At 27.8% G+C, this 15,437-nt stretch overlaps 1 protein-coding gene across 2 annotated transcripts in view; it reads left to right on the top strand.

Moving 5' to 3' along the window:
* The window catches only part of LOC123302565 (neuronal acetylcholine receptor subunit alpha-7), a 168,029-nt gene extending 163,086 nt beyond the window's left edge, over positions 1–4,943 (top strand). For both annotated transcript variants that reach the window (XM_044885537.1, XM_044885535.1), the window contains one exon: positions 4,464–4,943. In XM_044885537.1, the coding sequence (XP_044741472.1) occupies positions 4,464–4,943 (480 nt within the window). The remainder of the gene's footprint in view (positions 1–4,463) is intronic.
* The last annotated feature ends 10,494 nt before the right edge of the window (positions 4,944–15,437 follow it).

Raw genomic sequence — 15,437 nt, 5'->3', positions numbered from 1 at the left:
GGAGATGGACTTACTTGAGCCAGCCTCTCTTTGACGATCTCTCCGACCTAAAGTCCGTCGAAGTCAAAACTCTCCTGCAGTTCTTAAGCAGCTCCAAATGGTTCATGATTTAGTAACTAAGGATGGGCCAACCCTTTTTCGATATAACAACGGACCCTATGGTCTAATGTGTCCCACCCCAGGACAGCCACTCTAACCTAACCTAACCTATAGCTGTTTGGGATATATCCGCCTAAAATATTTTCAGATGTGATACTTCCGGTTATACCGAAAGTTGACACTAAAATCGTTATTTCAAATGGACTGCCTTATTTTACATAACTCTATCTTTTGTACAAAAGTGACCCTCCTTAGTCTTTAAGGTTTCGAGAAAAACGTATTTATTGGAAATTTGGATGGAAATGGACGTGCGGAAGCAAGGCTGTAACTTCGATATTTAATTCGGTGGAACGTTCATATTCGGCTTATGAAAGAGCTAAAAGATGATGCCATACGTGTGATTTAAAAACCACCAAGTTCCTCTCTTTGAAGTATCTGAAATATCACTTTCATTCAACAAGTGTTAAATTGTACCAAAAAACTATTTTTGAAAATGGGACCTTATTTCCTAGTTTCGATAATATTCTCTGAATAGATGATTTTGTAATCCCCATATCTTGTTCGGAAGTAGGATGGGTTTCAAAATATGCCAAAACATTAACTTCGTCGTTAACAACAGGCTTCGGAAAGTTTCTTTCTGCACTTATTCGACCAAATTGGAGAAAATTTGCTTTAATCTTTCTAAGTTTCCTTCTCGTCATTCTGGGTAAATCTGGTTACGCTTCATTAAACATCCTGCATGTTCTATCAATAATTTTATCACACTATGCATAAAAATAAATTTAAAATTATTTTATTCTCGTATTCCATTTTTAAACGATAAAATAGAAAAACCAAAAGGATAGTATGACATTTAAAAATTTCTTATTAACGTACAGGTAATAATTCATGGCCAACTAGGCAATATGCTTCGATGATCGATCATAAAAATGAGCTTCGAATTAAAAAAATTAAAAAAATTTTCTTATTCTCCGAAATAATTCCGACATTCGTCAGTTTGATTATGGGGACATGTGTTATTAACTTGTCTGAAATTTTTTAAAGAAACGAACTAGTGAAAAAAAAATGGCGGTTCCATTTAAAAAATTGATTTTTTATGCAATTTAACACTTGTTGAATGCAGGTGCAATTTTAAACACTTCAAACACGAAATTGTTTGTTTTTTTAAGATTTGGAACCTTCTACCTAATTTAGAATGAAAGTAACAGTCTTTTTACACCAGGTCTATTTTCTGCAAAATTTATAATAAATATCGTTTATCTCGAAAAACTTAACGATTAAGGGGGTTCACTCTATTACAAAAGATACTCAGAATTATTGACTTAAGGGATGTTCCCTCGGCAATAATAGGAAAAATAAATTAGAAGATAAGGATCCGAATTTTTAGTATGTTATAGTTAACGAAATATATTATTGTATAAAACAAAAATTTGGGTATCTTGCCGATCAATTAATAAAAACTCTCTTAATTGATACTAAAAATTCGGATCATTATCTACTAATTTATTTTTTTCTATTACTGGCGAGGGAACATCTTTAAGCGAGTTATGTAAAAATAAAGACGGCATTCCATTTGAAATAACGATTTTAGTATTAACTTTCGGTATAACGGGAAGTGTCACAAATCTGAAAATATTTTAGGCGGATTTATCCCAAGAAGTTATGGTGGAATATCAATTTTCAGATTTCTATTATGTCTGGTTCTGTATACTGTCAACTATAGAAGTAAAGAAACACTCACTCAACATGACTAATTTATAGACGTAACTGACGTCATTATCGATTAATTTTTTTTTCGAAAAATAACGCTATGCTAATTAATTCCATTTTATTCAGTAATAAAGGAAGGCTTTACGTAATAAATATGACACAAGTATGACATCATTTTGACCTAACTGATGTCAAGATGACATAGCAATGATGTCTTGGTTATGCCAAGTTGTTCCTTAGTCAATTAGTTATATTTGACTTAAAATTGACTCCATCGTGACGTAATTGGCTCCACGATGAATGAAAAATGGTGTCAAGTTGTTCCCAAGTCGCTTTCTTACAGATGACTTATAATTGACTTACTTCATTATGTCCTAACTGACTTCAAGATGACATAACAATGTCATAGTGATGGTGTCTAGCTGATTCTAAATGTCTTACTTAAAACAGAGATTAATATAGTGCAACTTGGTTATTTATACAATCCGAAAAAACTGATTTATACAGGGTATTCTTTAATTGCTTCCTGAATAACCTGAGAAAAAAAGGAGAAAATGCCATTTACCAAATTTAAATTTGAGGCCTAATTTACGCGATAATAAACCTACTCTTATATTAATCAATTAATAAAAAATAGATTCATCAAAATAAAATTCATCCAATAAAACACTACTTAAACAGAGGATGTATTTTATCATTGAATATATTTTTAATAGTTATAATAAAATTTAATTTTTTTTTTTGTTTATTATTTTATTGTGTGAAGGATTGACCTAGGGTGAAATTACAATAAAAAAAATAAAAACGAAATATTATACATCGTATCAACTTAAAACTTCAACACAATATGCAAAGTGTGGTTTGTCCGTGAGTACACGGTCCTTTTCGATCAACTTCATGCTTACATACCTTAAGATATGCGCACGATAGGCTGCGTACAAAACTTAATTATCAAAGAAAGGGAGTGTAATAAACTTGGTTTTACGGGTTAGTTTTTATAATAATATATGTAGCCAATTTTTTTTTTTTTTTTGGAATTTTGCATTTAGGTCACTCCCTAACACAATGATAAAACACAGCCTGTGTTTAAGTAGTGTTTAATTGGATGAATTGTATTTTGATGAATATATTTTTTATTAATTTATGAGTATAATAGTAGGTTAATTTATAAATATAATAGCTCGTAAATATATCCTCAGATCCAAATTTGGTAAAGAACATTTTCTTCTTTTTTCTCAGCTTATTCAGGAAGCGAACGTTCTGCGAACAATTATTAAACACTCTGTATATCAAAAGGGTATAAATGTAAATAATGTACCCTTATGTACGTTGATGTACACATATGGCTTACTGTGCATAAATTGTGATGTAAGTAGATCTACACAGACGAAAAAGTGTACCTCTACTAAAATATAACTAGATCTATTATGATATCAGTTTTACCATGTTTTTGTTCAAAAGAAATTATCTGAGATATCTTGATATATAATCCAGTTTTCCCGGGAAGAGTAATGTTAAAATCTTAAGCATTTTATAATAGTATGTACGTAATAAAATACTTATTTCGATAGTAAAGTTTTATTGATATGAGAGGCACGAAGCACTAAATAAATATATACAGCGACAGACACTATGCGCTTTCGTACAGTTATGACGTCATAATTATAGAAGCTGTATGTAAATAAATGACTTATTCGCCATGGGAACTGATTCTAGCGCTGTCTAGTGGTAGAAAATAGAAGCTGCCTATGACAAGTCAAATTTATTATTTATATTAGAATCACCTAAATACTTGATGTCATTTATATTTATTTCAAAACTTTTATTATTCATTATGAATAACTTTTGACACGTTCGTACTCTTATTTCTGTTGAAATTTGTCTTGTCATAGACAGCTTCTATTTTCTACCACCAGACAGCGCTAAAATATGTTCCCATGGCGAATAGCTGAAATATACTTAATATATGTAAGTTCCTTCTCATCATAGTTCTGGGTAAGAATAAAAACTAAAAGAAAATTTTAGTTGGATAGAAAATATAAAAATAGTAAATACTCACTACAACATTAAAAAATATTATACAAGCGCAGTGTCATTCAAAATTGAAGTTTCAATCAGTTTTAGCTACAACAATAATGTAATTATAAAACGGACGTTGAAAACTTGCGTAAGTTTTGACACTCGTGTGACCAAAGCGTAAGTCCCAACAAAAAAAGTAACGTTAGCCGTAAGTATAACGAAGCTATCCGAATTAAGATTTTTTTTTTAAACCTACTTTACCGAAGTAGTGAGAAAAACTCTCACTATCTTGATAAGCATAAATTTCAAGTGGCCATTCCATATGAAATTTTGAAGGAAAAAAAGTTTTTAAAGTAAGCGTGAGAGAATCTGTCTACGCAACCGTTTTGAAGAGTCATTAATCATTAGACAATAACCTTAATGTGAAATCAAATCTTATCCAGGTTAAATAACATATGATTTCATATTATGTAAGTATGGGGTATTGCATGAACCATGTAAGTATGACTGTTTAATGAATGCTGATTATTGAAGAGCGAAAAAAAAGATTGACCTCTAGTTCGTAATACTACAAATTCAGGACCCATGAACAATAACCGTGACATAACCCACATGTATTAAATAATATGTTTCAGATTAAAGTAGTATTTCTATTATGGTTACCATATATATTATGTATGCGCCGTCCTGGTAAAAGGATAACATGGCGCATGTTATGTATGAGCAACAAGAAGAAGAAGGAAATGGAACTCCAAGAACGCTCATCAAAATCATTATTAGCAAATGTATTAGACATTGATGATGATTTCCGAAATGTGGGCAACAATTCAGGTGGTGGGGTTAGCGGTGGTGGGGGTTATATACGACCAACAACAATTGAAGAGACAGGTCTAATACAAAATAATGGAAATAATAGGGAATTGCAAATAATATTACAAGAATTACGATATATCACATGTCGTATGAAGAAAGCTGATGAAGAGGCTGAAGTAATTAGCGATTGGAAATTTGCGGCAATGGTTGTAGATCGTTTTTGTTTATTAATATTTACAGCATTTACAATCATTGCAACCGTGTGTGTACTATTTTCTGCACCGCATATCATAGTTCAATAGTAGTGAAGTAATTAATATTGTAATGATTTTATTCGCTACAATATTTACACATATATTTATCAAGAATTTTACTGTAATCAGTTATTGTATTTGAAAAATAAAAGAAAAACACAAACAAAATAAAAGCAAATACAATAACGATATATATTTATACAATATATATACATATTATAAAAAAAAAAAAAAAAAAACAAACTAAGGAAAAATAAAACAATTTTGGTGAGAAATATGCGATTTAAAATATTCTCGATCAGATTTTAGAGAAAAAACAATTGACTGTAGACTGCTCAGAAAAAAAAAAAAAAAAAAAACAAATCAATTCGTCTGGAATTCGCATACTATGTATGTCAGTTATATTTATAACAAGAAAAAAAACTATTATTGTAAGTAGAAAGAAAAAAAAATTTATAATTTTAGGCATTAATCATTATCAAAAATACTCTTAATTATAAAGAAAAAAAAATTCACTCACTCAAAAAAATCATTAAATAAATTGCTAGCTCTCAATCCTAATATATTTCCCCTTCTTAATAAAAAACAAGGTGATACCAACTTAAAAAAAATTATTTATCTATAGTATGTAAGTGTAAACGAATTTATTTGTAATCGTAATAAAAAATAAGCGAATATTCGCTTTTCTATAGAGTAAAATTATATACTGTTGGTTAACCTTGTTCATTCGTACTATCCAAAAATATAATTTTGTTATTATCGAATCATAGCTATTTCTCTCTTTAATAAAAAAAGAAAAAAAAAATTCATAACTAAATGTCTGAAAAAATGAAATTAATTGTTTATAAATGTAATAAATGAATATTTTGAAATATGCCCAAACTAATTTGTTTTAATTTTACAAGCAGGTAATAAAAATAAGTGTAATGTTAATAAATCAGAACTGTGTTCTTTTTGTGTGGTGACAATTTAACGCCACACAAAATTACACAGACCAGCATATACATCGGTAACAATTTTAATCTGGGTATGCTTAATTCACAGCTGTTTGTTTAAGATGTTACAATTTCTCAGTATATTGAATATAATATCAAAAATCATAGTTTTCACAATGTGATAAAATTGGAAAAATTCGTTCTTTTTGCATAGAACGATATAGTTCTGTACAATCAAAAACCGTGTTGTGATTTTACTTTAAAAAAAAAATTAATGTACTGCCAAATTTTTAAATACTATTTGGAGCTGTGAATTATTCACGTCTAAATTGAATACAGATTAATAAGTCAATAATACGTTTAGAAGAAAAGAGCGCTCAATAGTAAAAATGAAGAGCACTCTTTGTGAGCATTTACCAGAGCTCACGAGCGCTATTTTCTGTAAAACACATCATTTTATTCTTGTCCTGTGATCACAATATCAATAAAACTCTTTTAAAACTGTCTAAAACAGTGTAGCTGTTCGCTAAAACGAAACTACATAAAAATATTTGCGTTGTCCTGTGATTGTTTAAATATCAATAAAAAATAAATCTCTGTATAGATGTGAAATAATTGTGAGTGTAATTTTCATAAAGAATTTGTGAAAGAAAATAATAAAAATATATACGCCAATTTGATTTGATATTTATTGAATTTATACGTTTGTGAATGTTTCAAAATGGACCCCGTAATCTCTTACTATAAAAGAGATAGTGCATTTAGTGATCCAATCTTCCTCTCCCCTTTTAATTGTCCGATAATACTACTTGAAAAGAGAGAGAGAGAGAGATAGACTCCTGGTAATGTCCCCGGGAATTCTAGGTATCTAGCTATTAATAAATTTCTCGGACTAAATGCACTGGTCTATAAACAATGCTACAAGTGCATTTTTCTAAAGAGGGGTTCCCCCTTGTGTATCTATATACGATTACGCAGGAATTTAGGTTATAAAGAGACATATGATTTATATCCCACGCATTTATGTTTTATAAAACTACTGTAGTTTGAACTGATAACAACACCTGCCATCTATCTGCTACGTGATTAACAAATTAGTATTCATAATATCATCTATAATTTATAAACAATTTATTTATTAACTAAACTTCAATTAAAGTACATTGGAGAATTGATTTTTTGTTTAACAATGTACTTTATATTTAAAAAAAATATAGGTGCTAGCAGAAACCAAAAAATTATCAATCTCGTTTTTAAATTAAAGATAATATTACATAAAATAAGTACAATTTAATGTCTCCCCTTTTAGCTCCCTTTTACTCCCAAAAAAAAAAAAAAAAAAAACTTTCTCTCTTATATTAATAAAAAAAATAATTTTAATAAACGTGATTTAAAAAAAAAAAAAGTATATAATAAATTTTAAACAAGGAATAAATGAAATTTAAATCATTATAAAACAAATACTGTGATAAGCATAGAAGACACTGTGAACTGAAAAACATTTTCAATCAATTTTATCAGTAATTAATTGTTAGATTAATTAATAAAAGTATATAATTCTAGCTAAGTAATTTAACAAAAAAAAAAAAAATATATATATATATATATAAATATTTCAAAAAAAAAATGTTTGTACTTTTAAAATGCTGCCGCGTTTAATTTGAATCATATTTTCATACATAGTTTTTCAAAGTTGTGATGAGACATTATGTAATTAATTATATAATTTTACAGAGGCAATCAAAATTTTTTTGATTTATTTGAAAAAAATAATAAATACAACGGATTATTTTTATTTATGAATGTTAATTCATTTGCATTTTTCGATGAAATTCTTTTAGTTTCAATTGCATATTTGAATCATTTTGATACATGCTGAATTCACCCACTATATATTTTTATTTCTAGTTACACCGGATACATCTCGCAGCTTGAATTCCCTCTGCATAGTTCTTTTCTTGTGTCTCAAATATATTCAATTTATGATATGAAAAATTTTTAAATATTTTTTTCGTATATTATAAAATTTATGTTTTGTACACTAGCCTCAATATAAATTACCATACAAGGGGGGAAATTTAGGAATGCCTACTTCTATGATTTAAGAGCCGTGCAGTCATCGAGAATTAGAATTTAACATACAATTATTAGCAATTTTTTACAATTTTGGTAATAAAACATCTTTTACATTTTTTATTGCTTTACTGTTTAAACTGAAAACAAATTTAATTTTTAAAATAAAAAATGTCAATCTTCGGGATCCCGATATTTGGGGATATAAGGCTTAAATTTAATTGCTTCAAACATCAAAAGATTTCTTCTTAACTACTTCATGACTTACTGCAAGAGCTGTCACAGTGGTGATGAGGAGTAGACAATGTCTCATCTTCTCTGTCACTGTCCAGCTCCTAAACAGTTCCAAATGGAGTAGTGGCCGGGAATGGGCCAACTCTTTTTAGGTATCACAACGGACCCTATGGTCTAAGTGTGTCCCACCCCAGGACAGCCACTCTAACCTAATCTGACCTAACTACTTCATTAAGTTTGATCTGCTTCGTTGGTAAAAGTTAATTTGTTGATAAAAAATACGTTTTCTATCCATAACCTAATTTTAAGATCATTTTTTGGAATCCTATTTATGCGCACGCGCATAAATTATGAAACTTCGTGAATTTAGCATCCTATCAAATGATAAATAATAAATTTTGCGCTTTCAATAATAATTTTATAAAAAAGATTGCATTAAGAGTTTACAAAAATTATACACTGCCACTTAATGAATATTAATTCACTTATATCTCCTGTGATTTACAAATAAAAATAAACGGCATGACGATTGATAATTTGAATGACGATGACTTTTCCAATAATTTAATTTCCAAAATAAAAAACATTGTTTTAAAATATATTTAATAAAATGTAAATGAATTAATTCCGATCATAGATGGAAATATCTAGAACTAAATAACTAAAAAATTTAAAAATTTAAATACAAAAAAAAACTTACAATCCTAATCAGTACAATATAACCCTAAACACATGTAATTAAAATTAAATTGGGCTCTATCAAATAATCGAAATAATTGTTCCACAAAACTTGCTCAATTTTATATGTATGTACAAATAAAAAAAATAACACGGTTGGAACAAATCTCACGGACAGAATACAATAGATTTTGAATGATTTGATACATAGTTAAACTTCATTCAGTAGTGAGCGTTCTTCAAGTTACAACTTTTTTACGTTATTTTTTCATTTTCATGATATCGGTTATAGAAATTTAGTTCAAGAAATATTCAAAAATTAAAAATCAGACCTCGATATAAAGTCTGTGTAATCGTAGTAACGCCTTAAAATGCTCAAACGCTGCTCACACACACACACCTGCGTGCCTCGTTTTGGTTTCGCTTCTTACGGGTAAAACTATATTATAGTTAATCTTTGAATTTTATGATAAAACTGTTTTTATCTTTTTCATTTCATGTTAAAGTTCAAATTCTCGTAAGATATGGCTTAGCTTTTATTTATTCTTCGAAAAGTTTTAAGACGCGGTCTCACTCAAGTGAGAGCTTTTCTTTCAAAAAAATTTGATCTAGTCAAATAAAATCGTTCAACTGTTTTCTTAAATTGTATGAAGTAAAATTATTCAACTTTATCTTTTGCTTTCAACTTGAAAAATTAAAAATCTTTTATATAAAGGTAAATTGGGTAAAAAATCGAATTAGTTTCTGAAACGAGTGACCAAAAACTGATTCATGTTTAAGTCGTATTCACTTTTGTTCAGTTAAGTTGAATCGTGAACGCGCCTTTATCAAATGGGAAAAACATTCGTTTATATCAAACAATTTAGTCACAAGAATCATAACTATGAATTATACCTCATAATGAATTACGTAATGAGTAATTTACGGTTTTGTGAACGCACCCGTTGTGACTGACAACTTCTTAATACATAATCTATTATTTATTTTCTCTATGGCTTAATAACTATGTTTAAGTAAACGAGAGAATTGACATGAGTGAATATATACTATGTAGTGAAATAAATAGGAGTGAATTAATAACAGTATTATATTTACCATTTTGTTAGATTATTTTTTATAAATAAAAAATTAATTTAGTATTTGATTCAATAATCTTCTAAATTGATTGGAATCTCTATCACGGTGCAAAAGAAACACTACTGCCCTCTTTTTTTTTTACAGATATTTGGTTACATGTAATGTCAATGACTATGAGCTATGAAAAAAAATTAACTGCGTTCCTATAATCGTTTGAAAATATGATTGGTTAACTTGGGATATTATGATAGAGCCCTTTATAAACAAAAAAATCAACTAAAAACTAACCATAAATTGACATAAATTAAAAAACTACAATAAGTTAGGTTTCTGTTTTTTCAATATCATTTTGTATCTACATCTCACTTTTTTATAAACATCTCTTTAAAAAAAATCAGTACATGTATTTATGTAAATATAATTATTAAAAACAAATTGAGTTCTTGCTCAAATTGAATGACACAGGGGCCCAATTAATGGATATACTACATAGATTTCCAAATTTTCATTTTTCAATTCTATCGTATGTCTTTTTGATTTTAAAATGTCTTATTCAATCATTTTGATTATAAAAAAAATATTTTTACATAAAGCACAAATACACTGCCTAACTAATATTTAAAAAAAAAAAAAAGAAAAATTTTTTAAAATGCCAAAAAAAAACGAAATTAAAACAAGGTTATTTAAAATCATAGGTACAAAATAATAAAAAATTATTTTTAATTAATAAAAGAAAATGAAAAAAAAAATTTTCAAAAAATTTCAACAATGATCTATTATTTGGATTTTATGTACTCTGTTTATCGAAGGAATAATATAGTCCAAAGCGGATTTAACGACATTAAAGGAACAGTTACCGTCGATGTATGCGATATTCGTGATCACTCTGGAAAAATTATTATTCTCCGAGGAAAATGAAAGTTCACTTATCTAGAATACTAACATTGCTGAATTGGGTCGCCCTACCCAACCTTTTGGTCACCCTTCGAAGATGGGTGATTAGTTTTGAAACAGTAATCAAATTAGCTCATAGTTACATTTCTTTCTAGAAGATAATTTTATTACGGTCTTTAATTAAATATGTTCAAAATAGTAAAGGTTAGTCGTTGCAGACAACTAATTCTAACGATAGCTTACCTCGTTTAATAAATGATGTTGTTTTATCCGATGTTGTATCCGATAGGTCGTTATACGTGATGTCGTTACAACCGGTTTTGATTGCGCCACATTTGGAGACGAGTAAGACTTCAACACCAAATTCCATTCCCCAAATTCAACATCGACAGCCTCGTTTATTAGTGACTGATGATAGATCGAAAATGTCATTAATTACAATTATTCTTTTGATAAACAGATTATAGTTACTCAATCTAATATCAGGGGGCACAAAACGCACAATATTCTCATAAATACCCACAAAACACATAATGCATATTCTTTGAAAGCAATATTTTATAATATGAAATAAAACACCAAAATTATTTGGCTAATATATTTCAAAATAACTGTAACTATATTTTTATTGAAATGTTTCTGCCTTTATGACAACGAGCTTATTTCCAAAAAAAAAAACGTACCTGGTTTAGTTTCCAAAATGAATTTTCTTTTAAATATATTATAAATAAACCCCCAGAAAAAACAAAGGTCCTGTAAAATTGAATAATTAACGCTTTTATTTGTAAAATCTCTTTTTATCGTAACAACAGTGGCGGTATCGTAACAACGATGTTGTACAACATTGAATCAATCTGAGTTGTATTATCTTGAATTTAAAGTAATCCAAGAAGGGTTGAAATGATTCGTTTACTTACGCCATCATTCAACTTTATTTCGACCACTTTAAACTTATACTTACCTCATTAAATTAATATCTGGAAAGTGGAACAACAAAAATGTATTTATTGACCGTAAATAGACATAAAATTAACCGTTTAATGATTCTGTAAATAAATTGTCTACTTCGAAATTAATTTAACAAAAAAAAAAAACAAAAACAAAAACTTCTTAAATCAGTAAACTATATTTGACTGGGACAAACTAAGGTTAACTCGTAAGGTTATATTTCTCAATGACATATACTGTTTTCTGTAAGAACAATAATAATTTATTATTTGAATTTATATTAGGTTTTTGGTAGTACATACTATATTATAATAAATAATTAAAAATAATTTAATTATTAGTGTACGACTAGAAGTTTTTTTTATATTTGATCTCAAAATTTTTCGAACTGGCGTTCATTCTCAAGAGATTCAATCTGAATAATTTATTATGAAATGGTCGCGTGGAGTGATAAACACTGCAAAAATTGTAGTGATTGTACCGTCTGTCGCTTTTTAACATTAACGACCATATTTGAATTCGACGCTAAAAGCGCATATTAACCACAAATCCAAAATGGGTTGTTGTTTTTTCCACTGCTGTAATTGGTGTACTAGTTTTTCACCTTAATTGTGTTCGGTGTGTCGTCAAAATCGTAAAAAAGAAAGCCTAAAGCTTTCCTAAAGATTTAAACTGCAAATTTTCAATACCGCTATTATTCTGTTCTCCAATTTCACTGCCAAGTGTGATTCGTAATGACGCTTCTCTTGATGTACTGCAATTAAAAAAATCCTCGAATGCATTTGTTCTGTGTTGTACAATCCCTTGAATGAGTTTCTTAGGTTTTGTTATACGGATGAAGATGCAGGAATGATATAAAAAAAAATATCGTATACGGACCAATTTACAAGATTGCTTTTAACAAAAAAAACCCATTGAATTTATACATTTTAGATAGTCTAATTAAAAATTCCTGGTACTTCTCCTTGATGTCATTTTAAAATATAAAACCGGCCATCATGCTTTTATAGTGTAAAAACAATTCAAATATTATTTGTTTGTTAAATGTACATAATATATGTTCGTATCACTTTTATGTTCATAGATAATGTATATATTTTATTATATATAATGATAATCTATGTTTAAATCATGAAGAATTTTATGTATCTTCAATGTATAATCAAATAATAGATCATTGAAAAACGATTTAAAATTTGAAACATTAAAAAAATAACTAAAACGAAGAATGTATAAAACTGTGTAGTTGAAATTACGATTGTTACTAGATTTTTCAGTTAATTTCTAGATATGTTATACATATATATAAATTATATGGGTGCTAGGTATTAAAATTAATAGTAACCATGAAATACTACGATTTTAATATTCTACGTCGAACCGATATACGAAATTAGAAAATAAATATTATTTATATTACTTGTAATTTGTTAATAATCGATCTATAACCATACAAAATTGATTTAAATGGAAAAATAATTTGAAGATGGCGATGTTCTCTGTCGATGACAATTAACAACAGCTTTTGTCATTGCTAAAATGAGTATATGATTTACACCTAAAAAATTCCTACGCTAATACTGCGTTTCTAATTAAATTATATTGTAACATTAATATGTATTTTATCATTCTCTATGTAAATAACTTGCCCTTTTCGAATATTTTTCTGCAAAATAAACTTTTAAATGTAAAATAAATATTTAAATTAACTTATTATAAAATGAAGGTAATTTTCCAAGGAAGACTCTTATCTTGTTGTGTACCGACGCCTGTCGATTTGAAAGAAAATTTAACTAAGTGAAATAAATTGGAATGTGGTAAATCTTTCTATTATATAGAACTCAGAATAGCGGAGGATTGTTTCTGTTTAAAATTTTTAGTTGATGAACGATTACATCACCTTCTTTACATTCATCGCTTATTTTGCAGGCAAGAACAAACTTTGAAGAACCTGAAGATAGACATTGGCAAAAATTGAAAACGACATTTCATCCCTTTGTCGCGATTCTTAGACTATATGAAGATATCCCATAAAAACACACCGAGTGAGTAATAAGGTACAGACCCGTTCAATGAATTTCATACAGCATAAAGCAAAAGAAAATTACAATATTTTTTGGAAATTTTATATGAAATCGACAGATTTTGATAAAAAATGATGATAAAATTATTAAAGAATATTGAGTTTGCGGGAATTAGACTTTTTTTGTTGGTAGGTGGTATTAGATGACTTATCAAAACAGAATTTGCCCATGTTAGCTCAATCCGTGTGAATTCAATACACTTGATCTATCCTGAAAATAATTTATTTTCACATTTTTTGACAAAACATACCGGTTCCAAAAAATATTTCGTTTTAAAAAAAGTAAGGTTATATAACATATTACAAAAACTGATATAAACAAATAATATTTATTCTCCAACATTCGTTAAAAATTTTATTATTTATATATTTAAAATATTGATAAAATGAAAAAAAAAAAGAATATAAACGTACTGAAATTATAAACATAAGCTAATTACATAAGAGATTGAAAAATAAGAAAAATTTTTTATTTAAATAATTACATCACATAATACTTTTTTCCTTTCCGTACATAGTGTCTTTTCGTGCATCCAAACCATATTTAAAATAAAAAACAATGTGATCCTTTCGCAAATGATAACTAAACATTATTTAAAATTTAAGATTATATTCTAGTTAATTAATAAAAATGTAAGTGTAAAAAAAATTGAAAAACAGAAAATGTTAATAAAAAAAAAGTACTTTTAATAATTTTATAACAAATACCTAGAGATTTGACGGACGTATTTTGTATATAGAAAAAATCAAACAAATTAATTATATATAATATATTAAATCTTTTGTATTATAAAAGTTATTTAAAAAATTAAAATAAACAAAAAAAAAAAACAAAAAAAACTATTAATTGTATAAAGAATCTACTTGATACTTTTCAAAAATGATTTTTTAATCGAAAACAATTTTTATCGATATATAAAAATTCCGTTAAAATCATTATTAGAAAATGATCAATGTTCGTTTAAATAAATTTTTTTTAAATGTTTACATACGTCACACGTCATGTTCTGTGTTCGTTCATAATTTTACCATTTTCACAAATGTATACTTAAAAACCCTCATTCGTAAATATTGTATTTAGATGTTTGAACGCTCCCCTTTTTCAGCATTTCATAAATGTGAATTCACTTGTATAGTAAAGTTTAGGAAGTAAATACTACGAACACAAACGGGAAATTGTAGTATGTTCGAAAATGTTTGAATTATTGTCTTTAAGTAGTCCATTTTTTTTTGTATGAATTGTTTTAAGATATTTTCATAAAATACTTCTGTGAGGGGTGGAATTTTTGACAACTGTCAAGTACCAGAGCAGTTAGTTCAAAGCATAACTCCGCAAGCTTTCTCAATCTTCGAAAGAGGAGATTAAGAGAGTCATTTAAGCTTTTCTCGACACACCATAATTTGTATACTTGATATAAATTAAAAAGTTAGGATAAATACTATTCATAACATTAAAACTTAAGTAAAATGTAAAAAATGTCAACAAGAAGGACATGTTTCCAAAAATTGTCAAATAACGGAACATTGAGAATAATCTACAAACCAAGCCTATTAGATGGCAAATTCATGTACCTCAAATTAAAAAACGGTAAAATAAGAAATTTCTCGACTTACAAAATT

Source organism: Chrysoperla carnea, chromosome X (assembly GCF_905475395.1).
Source record: "Chrysoperla carnea chromosome X, inChrCarn1.1, whole genome shotgun sequence".
Lineage (NCBI taxonomy): Eukaryota > Metazoa > Arthropoda > Insecta > Neuroptera > Chrysopidae > Chrysoperla > Chrysoperla carnea.
This window is presented reverse-complemented; position numbering and strand designations above follow the sequence as displayed.